We start from the raw sequence: 25430 nt of genomic DNA on the forward strand, positions 1-25430 counted from the left end.
CAGTGAAAATACTCTGTATGATACTATAATGGTGGATATATGTCATTATACATTTGTTAAAACCCATAAAATATACAACAGCAAGAGTGGATCTTAATGTAAACTACAGGCTTTAGGTAAGCATGAAATGTCAATGTAGATTCACCAATTGTAACAAATGTATCACTCTGGTGGGGGTTATTAGTAAGAGAGGAAGCTATACATGTAAGGTAGCAGAGGGTATATAAGAAATCTCTGCACTTCCCTCTATGTTTTGCTGTGAACCTTAAACTGATCTAAAAAGAAAAAAAAAAAGCAATCTCTGTAAACACTTAGAATATAATCTCATCCTATCACTTACTTTCTGATGGTAAACAAGTATCTTAAACTGTCTTACTTTCTCATCTTATAATAACAGTAATAATAGAACTTACTGAATGGAATTATTTCAAGAACTAAGTAAGAAATGGAAAGTGTTCTGCACAGTGGCACTATGATTATATCCACCACCATTATGATTTTCACTTTCATCATCACCTTTATCATCCTTATTATTTTCTACAGAATCTTTATTTCCAAATAAAACTAGTGGAACTTATAACTCAGTCTCTCCAATATGGTATTCCTTGAGCATCAATTTCAAGGGCATCATTCCTACCTCGAGTACAAATATGCATTCTATGACTCTCTTTGAGAAATGTCCGTATGTAGAGGACTATGTTAGTGCCAGTCAATGTTCACAGCAGCATTACTCATTATAGCCAAAAATCAAAAATATACGAAATGTCCATTAATTGATGAAGACATGCAGTACATCCATACAGCAGAATATTATTCTGCAATATAAAGAACTTAAGAACTCTTACATGCTTTATATCACTTTCCATGGTTTTAGTTATCCACAGTTAACCATGGTCAAGATGATAATGAAATATCAGAAGGTCAGTAGTAGCTTCATACTAAATCAAAATGCCTATAGCATTCACCTAACTTCATCTCATTCCATAGGCAATTAATCATCTTACATCATCACAAGAAGGGTGAATACAGTAAATAACATATTTTGAGAGAAAGATCACATTCATAAAGCTTATTATGTTATAATTGTTCTATTGTTGTTAATCTCTTACTATGTCTAATTTATAAATTAAACTTTATCATAGGTATAGGTATAGGAAAAAACAAAATATGAACAGGGTTCGGTACTGAATGTCAGTCAACCACTGGTGGTTTTGGAATGTATTTCCCACTGATAAGGAGCAACTACTGTACTAGAATGAATTCCAAAAGGAACATAATTCAAAAGAAGGGAACCATACTCAATTACCTGAAGAAATGTGAGAGAATGCCTTTATAATCTTAGAGCAAGAAAAGCAATTCTCACTGATACAAAAGCTCACATATTCAACTACATTTTTAAAAATATGAGGTAAGAGTGCCTGGGTGGCTCAGTGGGTTAACCCTCTGCCTTTGGCCCAGGTCATGATCTTAGGGTCCTGGGATTGAGCCCCGCATCAGGCTCTCTGTTCAGCAGGGAGCCTGCTTTCCCCTCTCTCTCTGCCTGCATCTCTGCCTACTTGTGACACTGCTCGCTTGCTCTCTCTCTCCGTCAAATAAATAAATAAAATCTTTTTAAAAATGAGGTAAAATACACAATAAATAGTCAAAGCTACATAAAAAAACTAGGATAAAAATAGTTACAACTCATACCACTTAGCACTACTCTTCTGAATATATAAAATAACCTTTAAAACTTAAGAAAAAGATCAAAACAAAAGAAAAATGAACAAAAGACATGGACAACTCATGGGGGGGAAGCATACTGTCCTTTAGCAAATGGAAAAAATGTTCCATTTCATTCATATTTTAAAATATAATTAAAACTATACTAAAAAGTATAAAAGCTTGATGATATACTCATCAGGTTGTGGAAAAATACTCTCATATAGTGCTGTTAAAATTGGGAAATGATAGAAATCTTAAAGACGGCAATTGTGCAAAACCAAAATTATATATGCCTTTTTAATTTATCCAGCAATTGTACTTTAGGGGGTCTTTCCTAAAGATACACCCCCATCAAAACTAAACAATATATGCACCAAAGTTATTCGCTGTAGCATCACTTGCCATAACAAGATACTGGAAACAATCCAAATGTCCATCAACAGAGAATTGATTGAATACTGGTATACACACAGTGGAGTTATACAGATATTTTTTAAAAGAATTAAAAATCTCCATGAACTGATATGGAGCCATTTCCAAGATATATTGTTAAGAAAAAAAGATGGTACAAAAAAGGTATATAGCATACTATCTTCTGTATAAAAAGAAGGTAGATTAAGAACATATATATCTGCTTGCTAATATTTATAAAACAAAAAAAGGTACAGGAATATCTTATTTTATGTGCTTCACTTTATTGTGCTTCACAGATATTGTCTTTTTTACAGATTAAAGTTTTGTGACAGGCTTGCTTTGAGAAAGTCTATTGGCACCATTTTTCCAACAGCATTGGCTCACTTCATGTCTCTGGGTCACATTTGGTAATTCTCACAGTATTTCAAATTTTCAAATTTTTCCATTATTATATTTGTTATGGTAATCTATGCTCAGTGATCTTTGATGTTACTACTGTAACTGTCTTAAGGTATCATTAACAACACCCATATAAAATGGTGAACTTGATAAATATTATGTGTCATCTGTCTACTCCACTGACCAGCTGTTATCCTCTCTCTCTCCATCTCCTAGGGTTTCCCTATTCCTTGAGATACAATGATATTTAAATTAGGCCAGTTAATAACCCTTTAATGGCCTCCATGTGTTCAAATGAAAGGAAGAGTCCCACATCTCTTAAATCAAAAGCTAGAAATCAATAAGCGTAGGGAAGAAGGCATGTCAAGGGACACCTGTGTGGCTCAATCAGTTAAGCATCTGTCTTCAGCTCAGGTCATGATCTCAGGGTCCTGGGACTGAGTCCAACACTGGGCTCCCTGTTCAGCAGGGAGTCTGCTTTTCCCTCTCCCTCCTGCTCCTGCTTTCTCTCTCACTCTCTTTCTCTCAAATAAAATGAATGAAATCTTAAAAAGAGAAGGAGGAGGAGAAGGAGGAGGAGGAGGAGAAAAAGGCATTTCAAGAGCGGAGACAGGCCAAAAGATAGTCCTCTTCTGTTAGCCCAGCTGTGACAGCAAAGGAAAAGTGCCTGAACCTTTAAATTAAAAGAACTACTCCACTAAACACACAAATGAAAAGAAAGTGAAACAGCCTTATTGCTGATGTGGAGAAAGTTTCAGTGCTCTGGATAGAAGATCAAAACAGCTACAACACTCCCTTAAGCCAAAGCCTAATCCAGGGCAAGTCTCTAACTCTCCTGTTCTATGAAGGCTGAGAGAAGTGAGGAAGCTACCCAAGAGAACTTGGAAACTAGCAGATGTTGGTTCGTGAGGTTTAAGGGAACACGTTTAAATATAACATAAAAGCGCAAGGTGAAGGAGCAAGTGCTGCTGTAAGCTGCAGCAAGTTACCCAGAAGATCTAGCTAAAATCATTAATAAATGTGGATATACCAAACAACAGATTTTCAATGTAGACAAAATAGCTTTCTAGTAGAAGCCATTTAGGAGTTTCACAGCTAGAAAGAACTCAATACCTGGCTTCAAAATTTCAAAGTACAGGATGACTTTTTTTTTTTAATTCTTTATTATGTTATGTTAGTCACCATACAGTATGTCATTAGTTTTGATGTAGTGTTCCAAGATTCGTTATTTACATGTAACAACCATTGCTCCATGCAATACATACCCTCCTTAATACCCATCACTGGGCCAACCCATTTCCCTCCACCCTTCTCCCCTCAGTTTGTTTCTCAGAGTCCACAGTCTCTCATGGTTCATCTCCCCACTCTGATTTCTCCCTTTCATTTTTCCCTTCCTTCTCCTAATGTCCCCCATGCTATTCCTTACACTGAAAGAAGTCAAGCAGGATGATTCTTATTAGGGGGTTATGCAACTGGAGACTTGAAGTTGAAGTCAATTCTCATTTACCACTCCAAAAATCCTAAGCCCTTTAAGAATTATGCTAAATCTACTGTCTGTGCTCTTTAAATGCAAGCCTAGATTACAGCAAATCTGTTCACAACATGACTTACTATTTTAAACCCAATGTTGAGACCTACTCAGAAAAAAAGACTCCTTTCCAATTACTGCAGATAAGGCACCTGGTCACTCATGAGCTCTGACAGGCTGCTCTAGACATTTGTCTTCCTGCCTGCTAACAGAGTATCCATTCTGCAGTCCATGGATCATGGAGTATAGATGATACTTAAGCAATATGGGGTTGGAGTGCCAACTGCTCGTGTAGTTGAAAATCTGTATATAACTTCTGACTCCCCCAAAACTTAACTGTTCATAGCCTACTGTTGACAGCAAGCCTTACCAATAATAGAAACAGTTGATTAACAAATATTTTATGCTATATGTATCATACACTGTATTGTTATGATACAGTTAGAGAAAATAAAATATTTACTATTATTATATCCTCTTGTTAGATTGATCCCTTTATCATTATGTAATGCCTTTCTTTGTCTTATTAGTCTTTGTTTTAAGGTCCATTTTGTCGGATATAAGTATGGGTTCACTGGTCTTCCCCCACACCCCCACTTGCATGGCGAATGTTTTTCCATCCCTTAACTTTCAGTCTATATGCATCTTTAGGTTTGAGGTAAGTTTCTTTTAAGGAGCACATAGATCAGTCTTGTTTTGTTTTATTTAATCCATTCTACCATTCTATGTCTTTTGATTGGAGAATTTAGGCCATTTATATTTATTATTTTAGGCCATTTACATTTAAAGTAATTATTGATAGGTATATACTTCATTTAAGAAAATTGTACTTAATATACAAAATTGGTTTTCCGGTTGTTTTTGTGATTCTTCTTTGTTGTTCTTCCCTTGCTTTCTTTGTGAGTGACGAACATCTATAATGTTTTGTTTGGCTTTCTCTCTCACTATTTTTTGTGTATCTATCACAGGTTTTGGGCTTGTGGCTACCATAATGTTCATATATAATACACTAAGTAAATAGTCCATATTAATCTGATGGCCATGGTTTTTTTTCCTTCTTCTCTTTCTAGTCGCTTCTCCACATTTTATGTACATGTTGTCATAGTATATGTTATATTTCACATCTCTTTATTCATATTTTTCTTATCTAAATATGGCCCTTTCTTTTCCATCTAAAGAAGTCCTTTTATTATTTCTTGTAAGGCTACTTTAGTTTTGATAAACTCCTTTACCTCTTATTTGTCTGGGAAACTCTTTATGTCTCCTTCAAATCTGAATGATAATCTTATCAGGTGTATATGCTAGGTTGTGAGATTTTCCTTTCAGTACTTTTTTTTTTTTTTTTGGTCAGAGAGAGTGAGCACAGGCAGTCAGAGTGGCAGGCAGAGGCAGAGGGAGAAGCAGGCTTCCTGCTGAGCAAGGAGCCCAATGTGGGACTCGATCCCAGGATGCCGGGATCATGACCTGAGCCGAAGGCAGCCACTCAACTGACTGAGCCACCCAGGCGTCCCTCCTTTCAGTACTTTGCATATATCATGCCACTTCCTTCTGGCTTGCAAAGCTTCTGCTGAAAAATCAACAGAGAGTCTTATAGGTTTTCCTGTGGAAGTAATTTTGTTACTCTATTGCAGCTTCTAGGATTCTCTCTTTATCTTTAACTCTTGACATTTTAATTAGTATGTGCTACAGTGTGGACCTCCTTGAGTTCATCTTGTTTGGAAATCTCTGGGACCTGGATGTCTATTTCCCTCCTTAGGTTAGGGGGGTTTTTCAGTTATTATTTCTTCAAGTAAGTATTCTAAACATTTCTTTCTTTTTCTTCTGAGACCCCTATCAGAAGAAATTGCTTGCTTTTGTTCAAAAGATTTCTTAATCTATCCTCCTTTTAAAAAAATCTTCTCTTTTTGCTGTTCAACTTGAGTGCTATTACCCTGTCTTCCAGATCATTGATATTTTCTTCCGCATCCTCTAATCTACTGTTGACTCCCTCTAGTGCGTTTTTTTATTTCAGTAATTGCTTTCTTCAGTTCTGATTGATTCAATATTTATCTATCACTTTATTGAAGTCCTCACTAAATTCTTTCAATCTTTTCTCCAGCCTAGTGAGTATTTTTACAATTGTTACTTTAAAATCTTTATCAAACATATTGCTTATCTCTGTTTCATTAAATTCTTTTACTGAGGTTTGTTTCTTGCTCTTTCTTTTGAAGCATATACTTCTGTCTTCTCATTTTGCTTGACTTTCTGTGTCTGTTTCTATGGTTTAGACGAAATGGCTTTCTACTTCTCCTAAAGTTGAAGGAATTGTCTTGTGTATGGTAACCTCTATACAGACTGTGTATGCTTGATGACATTGTTGGTTAGTTGGAGCTGTGGATATATATGCTAGTTACTCTTTAAAATTTTGACTTTTTACAGAGAAAATTAAAGAAAAAATAAATTTAAAAAGAAAAAAACCAAAAGGAAGATTTAAAATAAAACAAGACAAACTTTCTAAAGTTAGGGGAAAAAAAGTAAAAATTAAAAAAATAAAAGTAAAAACAACAATACAAAACTTCGACTTTTCTTCTGTGCTCCAGAACCACAAGACAGCTGGTATGGGCTTGTGGACCCTGGACTCACTGAGGTTGCAAGCTCACGGTGAGCCAGACCCTGCTCCAGTCTGAGTTATTAAGGTAGAGGGGAAGAATATGCTCCCACAGTTCCTCAACCCTTCTAAAATGTAGCATTTCTTCTGTCGCCCAGGGCAAATGGAACTGCTGTGGCCTTCAGAACCCTGGGCTTACTGGGGTCACAAAGTCTCTCTGATGATCTGACCCACCAGCTGTGGAGTCAGAACCCTCCAATTATGGCACCTAAACCTGCCCCTTACGGTGGACAAACCCTACTCTGGTCTGGACCCTCAAGGTGGAAGAGGAGGGAGCATTCCTGCAATTCCCCAGCCCCTCTAAACTGTGGCTTTTCTTCTGCATGCCAGTGCTTCTAGGACTGGGGTGGTTCTGTGGGCCCTGGACTCACTGAAGTCACAAGTTCACTGAGGTAACCAGATATGTCCATCATGGTATCTGGATATTGCTCCAGTCCTGGCTTCCAAGGAGAATATAAACCATTTGATCCCTAGTCTCTCTGACCTGAAGAGCTTTCCCACACTTCATCCACCACTTGGCAGAGTTCTAGTATTGTCTCTTTTATATGCTAGTGACTCTTTTAAACCATGCATTTTCTGTGTACAAGGACAGAGGGATCTGTTCCAGGTCCCTCAATACTATCCCTCTACACGGCAGCACTGGGGGGCACAGTTCCCTTTATTACCATATCTCTCTGTCTCTCTTATTGTTCTCTTGCTATTCTATCTTTTGTCATTTTGTAGCTGTTCAGTCAGCCCACATTTCTTCAAGAGGAATTAGCCTATTAATAGGTATAATATTGTGGGTTCCATGGAGAAGGTGAGTTCAGAGTCTTCCTACAGAACTCTTAGGTATAGTTATTTTTAATATGTCTCTCTTTAGCTTTTGTAGTTAGAAGTTATTTACATAATATCATTACATTCAGAAATCTGCATTTCACTAGAAATTTACTTCACCGGTGAGTTTTATATATTCATGTGTTTTTTACATTAATTAGCATCCTTTCATTTCAGCACAAAGAACTCCCTTTACCGTTTCTTGTAAAGCACATCTAGTGGTGGTGAACATTCTCAGCTTTTGTTTGGTAAAGTCTTTCACTCTTGGTTTCTGAATGATAGCACTGCCACATATACTATTGTTGATTGGCAATTTTTTCCTTCAATATTTTGAATTTATACCATTAAAACAGGCCTGCAAAGTTTCTGCTGAGAAATCCACCAGAAGTTTTATGAGTTTCCTTGTATATGACAAACATCTTTTCTTTTGCTGCTTTCAAAATTCTGATTCTTTGATTTTTGACAGTTTGATAATAATGTGTCCCAATAAAGTCTTCTTTGGATTATATCTGTTTGGGGTTCCCTTTAGCTTATGTACATAGATGTCCATATCTTTCCCAATATTTGGGATATTTTTAGCCATTATTTCTTTAAAGAGACTGTCATCTTTTTTCTCCATCTTGGACTTCAATATGTATACATTGCTTTCCTTGATAGTGTTCCATCAAGAGTCACATGTTCTGCTGACTAAGCCAAGACTAAGCCAACCAGGTACCACTTTTCCTAAGTGGTATCCTATCAATATTAAGACTAGTCAAGCTTTCCTCTTTGTTGTAGTTGCTAGAAAAATCAGAACCAAAGTTGAGTACAAGAACTCTACATGACTTAAAGACATGCATATTTATGTACCAACTAATGCTTGAGTTTAACATTATGATCTTATCTTCAACTTCCTGTTATCTCAATTGTCCTTTAGTATAAAGCACCTCAAATACTTTTTGAAAGGTTAGAGAAAATTGATAAATAGGCAAATAAATTAAAAGGCTACTGTAACATTTAGCTTATTTTAAAACAATTTTCTTCTTACCTATTCTCTATTCCCACCACTACTACCCCAGTTAAAATAAAAAACAAACAAGATGTTCCCTTAGGGTATCTTTAATGCTCAGGATTCTATATAAGCATTTTCTCCCCATTTTCACAAACACAATAGTGAATAAAACAGAACTTACCAGGTAAACAATATGCAGATCGTTCTCTAAAACAAAGCCCTTCATTGCTCTTTGGAGGTCAGCAAAAATATCTAAAGTATCAATTGGAGAAAGTGAAGAAGAAAGAGTTGCTGACCCAAGATGTGTTGGATGATACACTTGTCCTGGTTGGGAGTGGAAATAGGGAAATTATGAACCAAATGTTTAAAATAAAATAAAACACTGTTTCTCTGTATTCTGTAATTAACCTTTTAGTATCTGATCAATTTTGCCCAATGCATGGATATTTATGAGCAGATTCTATGTTAATTGTCTGATGTTGCTAAATGCAACACTGACTTACTAAAATTGATTCATATACCACTTGAAAAACCAGTTTCCTTTTATACTGTTTGAAAAGTCAATTTCCTTTCACTGAACAGTCTTAAGTCACTAAAGATGAAAAAGTGAGTCAACTGCAACTAAGAAGTCACATTTACCTTCTGTTCCATCACTAGCTTCAGTAGTTTGGATGAATTCATTTTCCAGTAGCCACATTACACAGGCCTCAATTGCTCCAAGTTGAACAGAATCTTGGTTCTTCTGAATTCCCAACTTCCCTTCTTTCATACTTGCAGCCAAAAATGTGCAAGAAGCATAAGTCTGCATTTCTTGTGATGTATTTGCCACTCCGCCGACTATTATCTGTTAAGAGGTTTCAAATTTTTTGTAACTTTTCAATAAGACATGCAGGCCCCCATGGTATAAAAGAAGTGATTTTGTTCTCTTAAAATATTCTCAGCATTTTAATGCAGACTCTAATTCTTCCATTATTACTCATTATACATGTAGGTAACACCTACTAACAACATCAAAAATTTCCTTAGAATTTTTAATGCTAGTATTGAATATTTCCCGCTCAGAAAGAGGATGGGAATGGGTACAGAAAAAGTGAAGTTAGTTGTACCTTGTGGAAATCATCTTCCTACAACTATATTAAATACACTAATTAATTACATGTACTAATTTTTCCCTTGCCTTCTTCCATTTAATACATATTGAAACATATCAAATCATCCTAAACAGAGCTATCTTACACTTTTTAATGACTATATAACATAGTTTTACTAAGATTTATTTAGTATTAATTTTGGTTATTTTGGTTATTTCCCATTTTTTCTTAATACCAATAATGCTATAATAAATATTGCTGTATATTTAAGCTGATGTAATTTCACATATACCTCCCTAGGTAAAACTCTTAATTGTGAATCTACTGGTTAAATGGCTATATGTTTTTTTCTGGGGCTTGCCTGTTTTTTAATCTTAGTAGGTATGTCCAAGTAGCCCTCCCAAAAGAGTTTCAGCAGTATATGAGAATGCCTACTTTCCATATCCTTAACAACCCCATGGTATTACTTTCCTTTTTTTTTTTTTTTTTTTTCCCAGATGGAGAGCTAAAGGGGAGTGGGGGGAAGAAAGTATGAGCACAGGTATCAGTACCCCCAGTACCAGCACTGAAGCCCAGAGCAAGGCATGAGGGTATATAAACAGAAAACTTCTCTGGAGGACACAAAACACTTAAAATAAGGAGGCTGGTTACCTTTGAAGATGCAAAGGAGAAAGTTTTATTTTTCACTTTAGATCTTTCCATGTTGTTTGAAATTTCTAAGCATGTCTATTTGTAATTTTTTTTTAATTTTTAAAAAAGATTTATTTATTTATTTATTTATTTATTTGACAGAGAGAGTGAGAGAACACAAGCAGAGGAAGCAGCAGGCAGAGGGAGAGGGAGAAGCAGTCATCTCAATGAGCAGGGAACCTCATGCAGGATTGGATCTCAGTACCCTGAGATTATGACCTAAGCCAGAGGCAGCTATTTAACTGACTGAGCCATCCAGGCACCCTAATTTGATTTTATTTTAATGTCATAGGTATTATCTGGATGGAAGAACTACAGTCCATTTCTGTCATCTTTTTAAATATTCTGAAAATAGGGGCACCTGAGTGGCTCAATTGGTTAAGTGTCAAGCTCTTGATTTTGGCTCAGATCATAGACAATAAAGTAAACCTAAAAAATAAAACGAATCATCTGATATTTGGGTCTTAACCCACTGTTTTGAAATATACTGATATAGTACTAGCTATATTAAACTCCAGGAAATAACTTAAATACAAGAGATTCCAACTTAGGGAAACTATGAACTCATAAAGAAACACAAAGCTAAGATTTTTCTTCACATATTTAAGTTCTACCATCATATTATAAGCACAAAAGAGCAAATGGTAATTTAATGAACTCTTTATTACCTCCAGAATAGCTCTTATCATGCTTGCAGTTACTTCTTCTCCTTCTTGTCTTTGCAAACAGCTACGAACAGGTTTTAGAGATCCCTGAAGTAGAGCTATGCCTTTTGATTTTTCAGAGTTCTTACAAACTAAGATACTCTCACCTATAACCAAAAAACCATACATTTATTGTATATTGCAACGTATTTCCTTAAGATACCTGCCAAAGAGAATTTCAGTTGTCTTATTTAAAAAGAAGTTAATAGATGATAGCCGTTATTATGGTCATGGTATTATTGCTGATGCTTTCATTTTCTGAACTTTGAAGGAAATTCAAATGTGCCAAAGTGCCATAAGGATTATTTTGACCTGAAGGCACTTAGGAAACAGAAAGAGCTCCTTGCCCTCACCCTGCTTGTCTAGAACCAAGATAAAAATTTCTCTTTGTGAAGGTGCTCCTCTTATCACTTACCACTGAACAGAAAGTGAGCACCAAGGAGGGTCTGCATAATCCTTTCTAAATAATCCTTAATTGATGAAGTGTTAAACATTACATCTGAAACTAATGACGTACTCTCTGTTGGCTAATTGAATTTAAATTTAAAAAATCTATAACTTCCATTAGTTTCCAGTATATATTTACTTTCCTACAATTTACCACCCCTAAAAGCCCTAATCCCTTTTCCTTTGCCTTGTCACTTCTCAATTCTATCACCTTTTGTTAAAAGGGTAAAAAGACCCTAACATCTAACTGCTTTTTTGGATCTTCACTGTTTCTCTATAAAAGCCTCTGTGTATGCAAAAAATGAAAATAATAATATCAAATAAAATATGTAGGCCTTCTGTCCTATTAATCTGTCATTTGTCAGCTCTTGCTAATTAAGTATATAAATAATAATAATAGAAGTATTTTGAAAACGATAAAGGAAACTGCAAATGCAAATTGCTATTAGTTATATATGACAATATGAATTCAAAAATATTTACAGAAACCTAGAAATCATAACATTCACTAATCTAAACACTTTAGGTTATTGTGACAATCAAACGAATAAAAATATGTGATAGCACTTATGCATTATAAACATATAGAAATATTCAACTTATACAAACATAAATACTATTAAAGCAATTACAACTAAAGAAAACCATAATTTTTTTTTCAGAAATGTATCCAATAGTAGGGGAAAAGATACAAGTAAGATGTTCAAGGGACAAAAGGAAGGTCACTTGCATTAGAGAAAGCCAAAAGTGGCATTGTGGTGGAGTATAATAACCATTCTAGGCAGAAAGAAAATGCTGCTTTCCTAAGACTGACTGCCAAATTGAGAACAAAGACAGAATAAAGATAAGGGACTATAAACTTGATGACTGTTGATTATTTAGCCCAGATAAAATTACAAAAAGATAGGTGCCATCAGACAAACAACAATTAAAAAAAAAAAAAAAACAGGTGAATAAAATGTATCACAAGGCTCTTGCAAGCATTACAAAATAGTCCAGCATAAGACCAAAAAATTACCGACAAAGGTATCAACTAGCATTAGCAGCAAAGTAAAAATGTCACTTTGGGCTATTCAAACCACTTTCAGGTTTTGATTCAACAAAATGAACAACCCTTTTTCCAGATGAAGCAAGATTTATGAAAATTTCCAAATTAATGGCAATATATACAGTTCAGTTTCCTGTTCCCATCCATCTGAAGAGGTTGTATCCATAACACAATAGAGAAGTCAATTAGAATCAATTATTACTATTAACTTACAAATCACTATTTTTGCACAAAGCACCAACATCTTATATGGGAAGGTTCCAGGAATTCCACAGAAAGATTCAAGAATCATCTAAACAAAACACCATTAACTGTCTAGGAGACATTAAGATCATTTATAAAATGCCAAGAAGTTACAAAGATGCTACACAAACCAAAAAACATCTCAAGTATTCATATTTTTGTAATTGATATGAAACACTATTCAGACACTCTCCCATTTGGAAGCTCTGAGCAAGCTATATGGCATCCTGAAATGGAGTATTATACAAAGTCAAAATCTCAGAAGTTTCCAAGGCCTCAAAAACAAAGTTATTGTAGTATATTTTAGTTTTGTTAAATGTTGCCTAATTTAAGGCTTGATAATTTGGCCAGCGCACCAACCTTCCAATTACTCCTCCCCATGAGAAAGAGAAGTACAAGCTAATGTAGGAAGGCAAACAAAACCTCCTTATCTTCTGTATTACCTTAAAGACCCTCTGACCCTAAAAGAAAAGCAGCTGTGTAAGATGAACTTACACTTCACTCTCCAGAGTTGCAAGTCTACTAAGAAATCAATTGAGGAAAGAACAGGAGGAAGCAAGTAGGAATAGAAAATGTCTTAGTGTCTTTCTCCAGCCTTCTTTAAACACATGTAACCTGCATATTTTACACATAAAGTAAGAGATAGAAGCAGGATAAACTTCTCTGATGTCTCTAATAGGGGAAATCCAATGAGTTGGAAGATTTTTTTTAATTGATAGAATTTTTAGGTTTTAAAAGAGAGGCAGCCCAATGACCCTGAAGGGATTACAGGTAGATGAATCATTTGTTACTAGGGCTGAAACAGACAGCTGCTCTTTCATTTTTACCTTTTTTTTTTTTTAAGGTTTTATTTATTTATTTATTTGTTTGTTTATTTATTTATTTGAGAGAGAGAGAGACAGAGAGAGAGAGAGTGAGAAACAGCACGAGACGGGAGAGGGTCAGAGGGAGAAGCAGGCTCCCTGCTGAGCCAGGAGCCGGATGGACTCTATCTCAGGACTCCGGGATCATGACCTGAGTTGAAGGCAGTTGCCAAACCAACTAAGCCATCCAGGTGCCCCTCATTTTTCCTTTAATAAAATCTCTATATGTTAGTTGGGCATATGGCCTCCCTTGCAGTTGGGGAAAGTAACTGTGTGATAAGTTCTCCCTGATTGTATGTGAGGAGAAATATTTCGAGCAACTCCTGGGAAGTGCCCTTAAGAGGTAGGCTGTGTCCTTTACTTCCTCATCTTCCCTTCCTGATGGTTGAAATGATGATGTGATGACAAAGTCAAATTACTCTAAAAGTAATTTGTACCCATAATATCCCACTTATTTTCCCATTAAGACGCTCCCTTTTCTCCTAGATACCCTATTTTCTCTTTAGCAGCCACAGAACTGTTTGTCTGACATATGGTATAATACGAGTCAATAAACTACATTCCAGAAAATACGGAATGACAGAGAATGTTCCTCTGAAAGTTCTTTAATGTTATAAGGCTTATAACAATCTTGCCACACCCAAAATAATGTACCACGTTAGAAATAGTATTTCCTGCTATCTTGATATTTAATTAAACCTTTAACCCATTGCTTAAGACAAAACTTCTGTCTGGTTTATGGTAAGGTTATCATTACTTTTTGACACAAGAAACTAAAAAAGTTGTTTTCAGAATCAGCACCAATTTAGAGGGAAAACATTTCTATTCCCAAACTCTGAGAGTATTTCCCAGCTCTCAGCATCTTTATTTGAAGTCTTAGACCAAGCAGAACTAAAACCCATGAAAATTACTTCCTTCATTAGCAGTAGAATATACTGAAAATTAAAAATCATCTTTTAGTTAGTGTGATAAGTCATTTTGACTAGAATATTGAATCATTTTACTGTACATAAGGTAAAGAAAATTTTAATTTTACGTTAGTAGAAAATCAATGGTTGATATATGAAAATTATAACTTATATTCATTATATATTAAGTAAAGCAAAACAAGACATTAGTGCTTTGGATAACAAATGCAGCATGATCGGAAATGAGTTGCCAGGAACTAGTCAAATTTCAAGTAGACTGACACAGTCCTTCAGCAATGCTGTCACAATTAAATTCAAACTCACTTACCTACTGTGTCTACCCCTTTCCTGCCAGCCCGACCAACCATCTGCTTATAAGTAAGAACATCTAGAGGTTGACCACTGAAAATAGGAGTCCGAATAATTACACGACGTGCTGGTAAATTCACTCCAGATGAAAGAGTAGAAGTTGCTGCTAAAACCCGAATCTGACCTTGACGGAAGGCACCTTCAATGATATCCCTCTCCTCAAAAGTAAGACCTAACAAAAGGAAGTTATAATAACATATATTTACTAATGAATATAACAGAAATATCATCCTTGATCACTTACAAATATATCTGGGAATCTACTACAAGTCTCTAAAGATTTTTTTCAAGCTATTGTTATGACCATAAACAAGTCACCATGGTCTAACTTTTTAAGAGTATAATCTGCCACCCCTAGAATACTTTTATCTCATCTCCTAGACCATGGGTTGGCAAACTTTTTCTGTAAGCATTTTAGGCTTTGCAGGACAGATATGCTCTATTGCAACTACTCAACCCTACCACTGTTACATGATAGCAGCCACAGAACAAACAGGCATGATTGTGTTCCAATACAACTTTATCTACAAAAATCTGCTGGATTTGACCAGCAGACTGTAGTTTGTTGACTCCTGTTCTAGACAATGAAGTCACTGAGGGTAGAGATATAGCTTATGTATCACATTTAAGCATAAAAATGTGCTGAAGAATAAATACACGAGTAAATGAAAAACAGCATAAAGAATATATACTTACCTGGCTTACTTTTAAATTTTATTTAAAAAATCAAAAGGACCGAGTTTGTAATTTAGGTGATGGGTCACTTTATTGGTATGCATCATAAGCTATATACAATAAAAATATTCTTCTATATGTTTGTATACATATACATATATACATATATTTTTAAATGTATTCATGTATGCATAATAAAAATTTAAATAAATTGAAAGTGTTAAATTCAAAATTTTAGAAACTATACTTTTTTTCTTTTCAAATTTTTATTTAAATTCTAATTAACATAGTGTAATATTGGTTTCAGGAGTAGAATTTAGTGATTCATCACCCACATACTACACTTAGTGCTCACTATAATACCTACTTAATACCCATTACCCATCTAGCCCATCCCCCACCCAACTCTGTCTCAACCCTCAGTTTGTTCTCTATAGCTAAGAGTCTCTTATGGTTTTCCTCCCTCGTTATTTCCCCTTGCCCTATGTTGATCTGTTTTATCTTTTAAATTCCACATATGAGTGAAACCATACAGTATTTGTCTTTCTCTGACTGCCTTATTTTTGCTTAGCATAATATAATCTAGCTTCTTCCATGTCATTGCAACTGGCAAGATTTCATTCTTTTTGATGGCTGAGTAACATTTCATTGTGTGTACATATGTATATATGTATATGTAAACATGTATACATATGTGTACGTGTGCGTGCGCACGTGTGTGTGTATACATACCGCACCTTCTTTATCTATTCATCAGTTGATGGACATTTGGGCTCTCTCCATAGTTTGGTTATTTGTTGATAATGCTGCCCTAAACATCAGCGTGCATGTACCCCTTCAAATCTGTATTTTGCATCCTTTAGGTAAATACCTGGTAGTGCAATTGCTGGGTCACAAGGCAGTTCCATTTTTAAGTTTTTTAGGAACTTCCATACTGTTTTCCAGAAGGGCTATACCGGTTTGCATTCCCATCAATAGTTTGCATTCCCCTTTCTCTGAATCCTTGCCAACCTCTGTTGTTTCATTGTGTTGTTAATTTTAGCCATTCGGATAGGTATCTCACTGTGGTTTTGATTTGTACTTCCCTGATGATGAGTGATGTTGAGCAGCTTTTCATGTGTCTGATAGCCATCTGGATGTCTTCTTGGGAAAAATATCTGGTCATGTCTTCTGCCCATTTCTTAACTAGATTATTTGTTTTTTTGGGTGTTGAGTTGGATAAATTCTTTAGATTTTGGATACTAATCTTTTAACAGATATGTCATCTGTGGGCACCTGGGTGGCTCAGTTGGTTAAGCAGCTGCCTTCAGCTAAAGTCATGAACCCAGGGTCCTGGGATTGAGCCCCGCACGGGGCATCCTACTCAGTAGAGATCCTGCTTCTACCTCTCCCTCTGCCTGCCATTCTGTGTGTTCTATCTCTCTGTCAAATAAATAAATAAAATCTTTTTCTAAAAAAAAAAAGAGATATAATGGGGCGCCTGGGTGGCTCAGTGGGTTAAGCCTCTGCCTTCGGCTCTGGTCATGATCTCAGGGTCCTGAGATCGAGCCCCACATCCAGCTCTCTGCTCAGCAGGGAGCCTGCTTCCCCCTCTTTCTCTGCCTGCTTCTCTGCCTACTTGTGATCTCTCTGTCAAATAAATAAATAAAAAATCTTTAAAAAAAAAAAAAAAAAGAGAGATGTCTTTTGCAAGTATCTTCTCCCATCCTAAAGGTTGCTTTCTAGTTTTGTTGATTGTTTCCTTCACTGTACAGAAGCTCTTTATCTTGATGAAGTCCCAATAATTCATTTTTCCTTTTGTTTCCCTTGCCTCCAGAGACATGTCTAGTAAGAAGTTGCTACAGCCCAGGTCAAAGAGGTCCATGCCTATGTTCTTCTCTAGGATTCTGATGGCATTCTGTCTCACATTTAGTCTTTCATGAATTTTGAATTTATTTTTGTGTATTGTGCAAGACAGTTTCCTTCTTCTGGACCCAGAAGAAACTATATATTCTTAACCATATCCTTAGCACATATGTCACAGACAGATCACTCCCTGAAAGAAGTTATTTAATTTAGTGACTGCATAATCCTGGCAATTTTGACAATCAGATGATTTTTAAGTACTTCTAGCCCTCTCCAAACACAATATGATAATGTCTAAAATTAATTTGATTTTGATTTGATTTTTAATTTATTTGTAAGAATATTTCAATACCCTGTGAGATAACAGGAAATATTCAGAGTAGCATAAAATTAGGGCAGCAAGTACCTGTCTAATCTGAATTTTAAGGAAACAAAGTGTAGAAAGATAACAATTTTAGAATTCACTTCCCCAATGGTATAAAAATTGCCTTTCTCTGGTGTGTGTGTGTGTGTGTGTATGTGTCTATATATAGACACACACAATAGATAAGTAAACTAAATATGTTTTATTCTTGTTTAATCACACACTTCTTAAAATGAAATCTAAAAGTGGCATGGTTTTACAAGAAATCAAATGCACAGAAATAAAAAATGAAGAAATTATGAAGATTTTTAGGGGGACTTCTTAATAATAGATTATAAATATGGATACCTGCATGATGAAATGCTACTCCCCATGGTACAGTTTTTTGTAATACAGAGTCCAGTCCTGAAGGTGAACGTTTTAACTGATCCATCACTTCTAGGAGACCCTTTTGTTCCAGTATCACTGGTGGAAGTTCAGATGATCTTACCAATCCTGTCACAGAAAAAAACATCAACACTGTTCATTTCTTGCTGGACCTCTTTAAGTGCTATCTGCCTAAGTCATGACAGAGCTAAATATTAGGACAATGTTTCTAAAACTACTATATATAATAATTAGCAAGCCATCTTTTAAAAATACTTTTGCCTGGCTCTGATTCATAGACATTGTGATGCAACAGGATGCAACCTGAACATAGAAATTTTAAAATTTCCCCAGTTGATTCTAATGTGCACCAAAGTTTAGGAAGCACTGTGTTAGGGTAAGACCAAGCCCACAAGAGGTGATCAAAGGACTCAGCTGAGGAAGGAAAGGATTACAGATACTACCATTCATAGCCTAAAAATCAAAATGCTTGCTCAAAGTTTGTCCCACAAACCAGCAGTGTCAGAAGCACCTAGGAGCCTATTTCTATGTGACAATTTTTCTAGCCTCTTTGCCACCCATGTGATAGTTAGCCACCCATTATCTTCTGTCTTTGTCTCTCTGTAAAATGCTCCTCTAGTAAGACATCAACTTTCTTAGATGCAGGAACTATGTTTTCTTTAAAGAATTTCCCAAACTTGGAAGCCTGAGTGGCTCAGTGGGTTAAGCCTCTACCTTCGGCTCAGGTCATGATCTCAGGGTCCTGGGATCGAGTCCCACATCAGGCTCTCTGCTTAGCAGAGAGCCTGCTTCCCCCTCTCTCTCAGTCTGCCTATCTGCCTACTTGTGATTTCTCTCTGTGTGTGTCAAATAAATAAATAAAATCTTTAAAAAAAAAAAAAAAAGAATTTCCCAAACTCTTGGATTTCTGAACTAGTAAGCCTCTGATAAAATTTTAACATATATATTCTTTAAAATATTTTAGGTAAACTTTCCTTAAAAATTTTTTTAAGGACCCACAGGGGTTGTTAATGTTATATTATACTAAGCACAATTTAAAATTTTTAAAAACTACCATTGATCAATACCTTTATTTCAATATAAAAGTCATTTTAACATTAAAAAAAATTAGTAGGGTAATTTCAGAATTTAAACTTCAGCTTTACAAAAAAACGCAGTCGTATCCTTATTTTTCTGGTGAAAATCTCATTATAGCCCAGACTCCAGTCCAAGCACTAGGATTTCGGAAACCTTGCTGTAAATCAAAGTAACAGAATCTCAAGCAAAGAAGATAATAATAATGTTTCTGATTATCAAAGGAATTTAAGTAATTATGGTACAACATAAGGAATATAAATGGCACAGTACAGAAAACATCAATTAGGAGGGAAATAAAAGAGGTATTATAATGTTGGGCTGGAGCCTATCAAATAAAACTTCAAGCAAAGCTTACTTATTGGAGCTAAGCTTGAGGTATCCATCACCTATCCCCAGGATTCCAATGAAATCATAAAATATCCTAATATTCTGTGACCAGAACTGGTTGGTTTCTGTCTTCCCTAAACTCATCTGTGTAGGGACCCCAAAGGACCACAGGCTAGCAAAAGTAGTGAGGGAACAGTGTTCATCCTAGAATCAGTAAAATATATACTAATGGTTATAGACATACATTAATCACTACTCAGCAACAGAAAACAAATAGATAAACATAACAATCTGGAAAATCTTAAAAATACCATGCTGAAAGAAGCCAAACATACAACACACATACATCATATATGATTCTATTTATATGAAATTCTTAGGAATGGCACAACTAATCTAGAGTAACAAAAAGCAGGTCACTTGCCTGGGGCTCAGAATAGAGAGGAGATTGATAGCTAAAGAGCAAAGATTACATTTTAAATGGGTGATAGGAATGTTCTGTGGGTTCATTACTGGTGGGGGTTAAACAAGTGTATACATTTGTTAAAATTCATTAAATTATAAACTTCAAATGGGTACATTTTATTATATATAAATTATACCTCAATAAAGGTGATTTTATTTATTTAAGATTTTATTTTATTTTATTTTGAAAGAGAGAGCATGTGTGAGAGAGCAAAAGCAGAAGCAGCAGCAGAGGAAGAGAGAGAAGCAGGCTCACCACTGAGCAGCGAGCCCCAAGCAGGACTTGATCCCAGGACCCTGGGACCATGACCTGAGCCAAAGGCAGACACTTAACAGACTGAGCCACCCAGGCACCCCAATAAAGCTGATTTTAAAATATATGTGTTTATATGTATATACACATATGCATATGTATGTGATTCTTTTTTAGGCTTTGGAAATATAAAAAAAGATATGTCTGATTTCTCCAGAAAAATGTGTGTATATGATGTTCCAGATATAATTTAGGGTTTCAAAGATCAATACTTCAAAGCTCATGGATCCTAGATGAAGAATCTTAGTATGTGCCTGTATAAATCCAGTATTTTAAAAATCTTAAGGTTAGCCTGAGTGTGTGTATATGTTGTCTATCATGAGGATAAGGAGAGGATTAGTCACAAAAGCATTGTTTTGTAAAGGAGTGTCCAGTGGGCAGGTGGTACAGTGATCAAAAAGAGCCATGCTTTATTTATATACTGATTACATTACTTTCAAGGAAGTGTACTGAGTATAGAAGCTTCCATTTCCATCAGTAACTTACCCTTAGCTTGATGGTGGAGATTATAAAACTCACGGGCAATGCTATCTGCCAACTTCTCACACCATTTCTTTGATGGACAGAAAAGCAATACTGAATGGTTATCACAAATGGTCTCATAACATAAACTAACAACATGGTCCTCATCTCCCTAAGGAAGAAAGAGAAATAAGTCACTCTAATGGTCCTTTCAAAACATTTTCATATCAGTTTAAAGTCACTCACTCATTTTGCTTCAATATTTCTTCTACTGGGGGCACCTGGGTAGCTCAGTGGGTTAAGCCTCTGCCTTCAGCTCAGGTCATGATCTCAGGGTCCTGGGATCAAGCCCTGTATCAGGCTTTCTGCTCAGCAGGGAGCCTGCTTCCCCCTCTCTTCTGCCTGCCTCTCTGCCTACTTGTGATCTCTCTCTCTGTCAAACAAATAAATAAAATCTTTATTAAAAAAAAAAAGATTTCTTCTATTGAAAGGCATAACAAAAACCAATTACAAAGTCAATAACAAAGAAAAAAACAAGAAGAGAAAAAAAGAAATACACTTCCTTATAATGCAAGGTGAAAGGAAATATGTTGATTAATTCATCTAGTATTTATTGACTTCGAACACTCAGCCAATGAGGATATCATGGTAAGCAAAAGAAAGTCAAGGTCCTGTCTTTAAGGTGATTAGGGTTCGTTGGCGAAAGGTATTAAAGTACCAAACAAATAAATGTAAAATACAATTACTAGATGTACTATAAAAGCATTTTAGGATGTTATGAAGCCTCATATTTGACATACATTTGACAAAAAAAATCAAAGAGTTTTCTCTGGAAAAATTATCTAGCTGATATATGAAGGAGGGGAGGTGTTATTTCAATGAAGGATAACTGGTGGACAGTGGAAAAATTTCAGGCAGAATAAAGCATATGTAAATCCCATGTGGTAGCCAGCCCATTGAGTTCTCAGAACTGGAAGGGGTGTTTAACTGAATTAATTAATTCGTCCATCCATTCACTCAATGAACAAACATTTACTATATACCAGATATTGTCCTAGGCACTGGGGATAAAGGATAAAGTAGAAAAAAAGCTCTGCCCTCAAAGTGTTACTATGCCAGTAGGAAGGGATAGATAATAACAAAAACAAGATAAGTAAAACACAGAATTTTGAAAAGTGATAAAAAGAAAAAGAAAATGGAAAATAGGGACCAGGAAGGGGAGGACGCTGTAATTTAGATAAGGTGGCCAGGGAAGGTCTAAGAAAGTGACTTTGAGTAAATGTCCAAAGGTAAAAGAGGAAACCGAAAGCATTCCAGAAAGAAAGAACCTCAGGTGAAAGATTCTTGGCATATTTTAGAACAGCAAAGAGGCTGTAGAGGGAATAAGAAAGTAGTAGGTAAGGTCAAAGCACTAAGTGGGTGGAAACAGATCATGTAATGTCTTATCAGACTACCAAAAAGAGGCTGGCTTTCATTCTAAAGGAAACAAGGAACCACTTCAAATGTAGGAACATAATGGTAATGTGATCTGATGTTCATGTTAAATAGATCATTAGCTCCCGATTTAAGTATAGACTAAAAGGGAAAAGGTAGGAAGCAGAGAGCTCAATTAGCAGACTATTTCAATAATCCAGGTAAGAGTTTAAAGTGATTCAAACAGGGTGAAGGCATAGACATAGCAACAGAAAAAGATTAACAGGAGAGTAAATGAATGCGCTTACATATTTGCTGAGGTAACTAAGGCACAGGAGTGCCTTAAATTTGGGGTACAGAGCAAACCAACTGAATAAGATTCCATGCCAGACATATAGAGGCTACAAATGCCTATCTAGGACAGGACTGAAACACATGAACTTATTCCTATTTCCAACTCCAGCTGTTTCCGTATTCAGAGACACAGCTCTACACAGAAAGATGTCCCACTCCACAAATGATGAGTCAGTTTTTTAACCTCAGGATTGAAGAATCAGACTTAAAAAAAATACTGTGAACTAAAATTTCTTAAGTGTTTATGGGTGTGTGAGGGAATTTATAATTTATTAAGCACTTCCTAGATGCCAATTTTTTAACACCATCCTTCACTCCTAATATAAGTATTACACCCCAATGTACAGATAAGATAGTATATTCAGAGAGGTTTTGTGATTCAACTAGTATCCACAATATCAAGTATCTCTATTATGTATCAGAGGTAGGTCTGACTCCAAAAATGTTTTTTCTCTTTCACTATATATTATACCTACTACTTAACAAAACTTAATTTTCCACATTAGTGCTTAGTGTAAACTAAGCCATAAGAAAATCTCCCAGTTAAAAAGAACAATCTACAAAATTAAGTATTTTTTATTATTTATATTATCTTCTATTATACTTAATGGAAAAGATAATCATATAAATTGAAGGCACAACTGGGCATCTGTGTGGCTCTGTTGGTTAAGCATCTGCCTTCTGCTCAGGTCATGATCCCAGGGTCTTGGGTTCAACCCCCATTTCCAGCTCCCTACTCAGTGGGCAACCTTCTTCTCCCTCTGTCTCTGCCTGCCTCTCCCCCTGCTTATGCTCTCTTTCTTTCTCTTTCTCTCTGTTAAATAAATAAATAAAACCTTTAAAAATAAATAAATAAATTGAAGGCACAACTGAATTTCTTCTCTCACCATCACTACCAATTATTTAAGATGAAACCATTAGCTTGGCATTAATAATCCTTCTAATGGGTATGTAAAGCATATTCAACTGCATTGCAACCCCTAATTTATATAACTCAAAAAAATGTTAACTCCTAGAAAATGCAATCAAATACAAAGTACCAGGAATAGTGATGTAAAAATACTGACTTACCTTTACTTGTAGATTGGGCTGAAATTCCCTCACAAGCTTCATTGAAGAGTCATATATAGAATTTCCAATTTTTATTGACTCTAACAGTGGTACAGGACGAAAGTTGGTGTGGTAGAGTTCAGCATTCAACCAGGAAGCTACAATCTCCAAATTAGGAAGAGTAGCACTCATGCCAACAATCTGCACAACATTAGACAGAGGACTGGCTAAATTTGCCTGGCTGTCAAATACAAATGAAAATGATGTTCAAAGATACATAGTATTAGTTTCAAATAGTGCTGCTAACATATTCTTGGTCATGTCCTTGGGTACATACACCCATACATTTTTAAGATATATACCTAGAAGTAAAATTACTGGGTTATAGATCATCTTCAGTTTTATTGATGTTGAACTGTTTTCCAAAGAGACTATACTAAAGTATCTCCATGATCCATATGTGTTTCATTGTTCCACATCTTGTCACCACTTAGTATTGTCCATCTTTTTAATGTTAGCTATTTTGGAGAGTGTGTCATAATATCTCTTTGAAGAAGTAGTTTATATTGCCTTGATTACTAATGAGATTAAGTATCATTTCATGATTATGGACCATCTGGATACCATCTTATAAATGCCTATTGAGGGTAGGAAAAGAATAAATGAAACAAGATGGGATCGGGAGGGAGACAAACGATAAGAGACGCTTAATCTCACAAAATAAACTGAGGGTTGGAGGGGAAGGAGGGAGGGAGAGGGGGGTGGGTTTATAGACATTGGGGAGAATATGTGCTACGGTGAGTGCTGTAAAGTTTGTAAACCTGGCGATTCACAGACCTATACCCCTGGGGCTAATAATATATGTTAATTTTAAAAAATGCCCTTTGAAGGTGTTTGCCCATTGATATATTGGGTTTTCTCTTCTTGATTTGTTGAATTACTTGAATGTTCGGGATAATGACTTCCCGCTTTCATTAATTTTGGCTCTTGTCTTTATTATTTCTTTCCTTCTACTTTCTGTGGCATTATTTTACTACTCTAAGTTCTTGAGATGAATAATACATTAATTTTTCAGTCTTCTTCAGTAATACATGCATTTTATACATCAGCTCCCCCTTTAAACTTCAGCTGCATTTCACAAGTTTTGTTAGAAGATGTACTTTCAACTCAAACTATCTTCCAATTTCTACTGTGATTATTTTTTTACCCCAAATGGGTAAAAATGTATGTCCCAATTTCCAGGGGACATGTTCTAGTTATGCCTCTCCTACACTTATTTTTTAGTGTAATTCCATTTGTCAGAGAATATATTTTAAAATACTTAAATCCTTTAAAATGTATTGTTTTATGGCTCAGGATATAGTGAAGTTTTACCATGCACACTGAAAAGAACATACATTCTGCTTTTATTTGGAAATTCTTCTACATACATCCATTTGGTCAAATTTGTTACTTGCATTAGTCTTATATTCTATATCCCTACTGATCTGGTATATAAACAATTATCTCCATGTCTTCTCATATACTGAAAAAGAGGTATTAAATCTCCCTAAACTGAAATATAAGAGCTCCTAGATTGAAAGAGATCTATTGTGCACCCAACACAATGAACAAAAATGAAACACCAAGACACATCGGTGTGAAATTTCACAACACTGAGGAAGAAAAGGAGCCCCTAAAATCTCCCAGAGTGAATTAAAAATTTTTATACAAAGGATAAAGGATAAGCATCATAAAATCTTGACTTCTATACCTGGGCAATCTACGAAATAACCATAAGGCATTTTCAGATATGCAAACTTTCAAAAAAAAAATCATGAATAGACTGTGCACTAA

General features: G+C 35.5%; 1 protein-coding gene across 1 annotated transcript in view; it reads right to left on the reverse strand.

Annotated features, from left to right (window-relative positions):
* Positions 1-25430, reverse strand: part of POLQ (DNA polymerase theta) — a 130129-nt gene that overhangs the window by 97001 nt on the left and 7698 nt on the right. The window contains exons 6-12 of the mRNA XM_059391041.1: positions 23616-23835; positions 20802-20949; positions 18095-18241; positions 14822-15034; positions 10949-11091; positions 9133-9343; positions 8681-8817 (exon numbers count right to left, since the gene is read on the reverse strand). Of these exons, the coding sequence (XP_059247024.1) occupies positions 8681-8817; positions 9133-9343; positions 10949-11091; positions 14822-15034; positions 18095-18241; positions 20802-20949; positions 23616-23835 (1219 nt within the window). The remainder of the gene's footprint in view (positions 1-8680; positions 8818-9132; positions 9344-10948; positions 11092-14821; positions 15035-18094; positions 18242-20801; positions 20950-23615; positions 23836-25430) is intronic.

This window comes from Mustela nigripes, chromosome 2, assembly GCF_022355385.1.
Source record: "Mustela nigripes isolate SB6536 chromosome 2, MUSNIG.SB6536, whole genome shotgun sequence".
NCBI lineage: Eukaryota > Metazoa > Chordata > Mammalia > Carnivora > Mustelidae > Mustela > Mustela nigripes.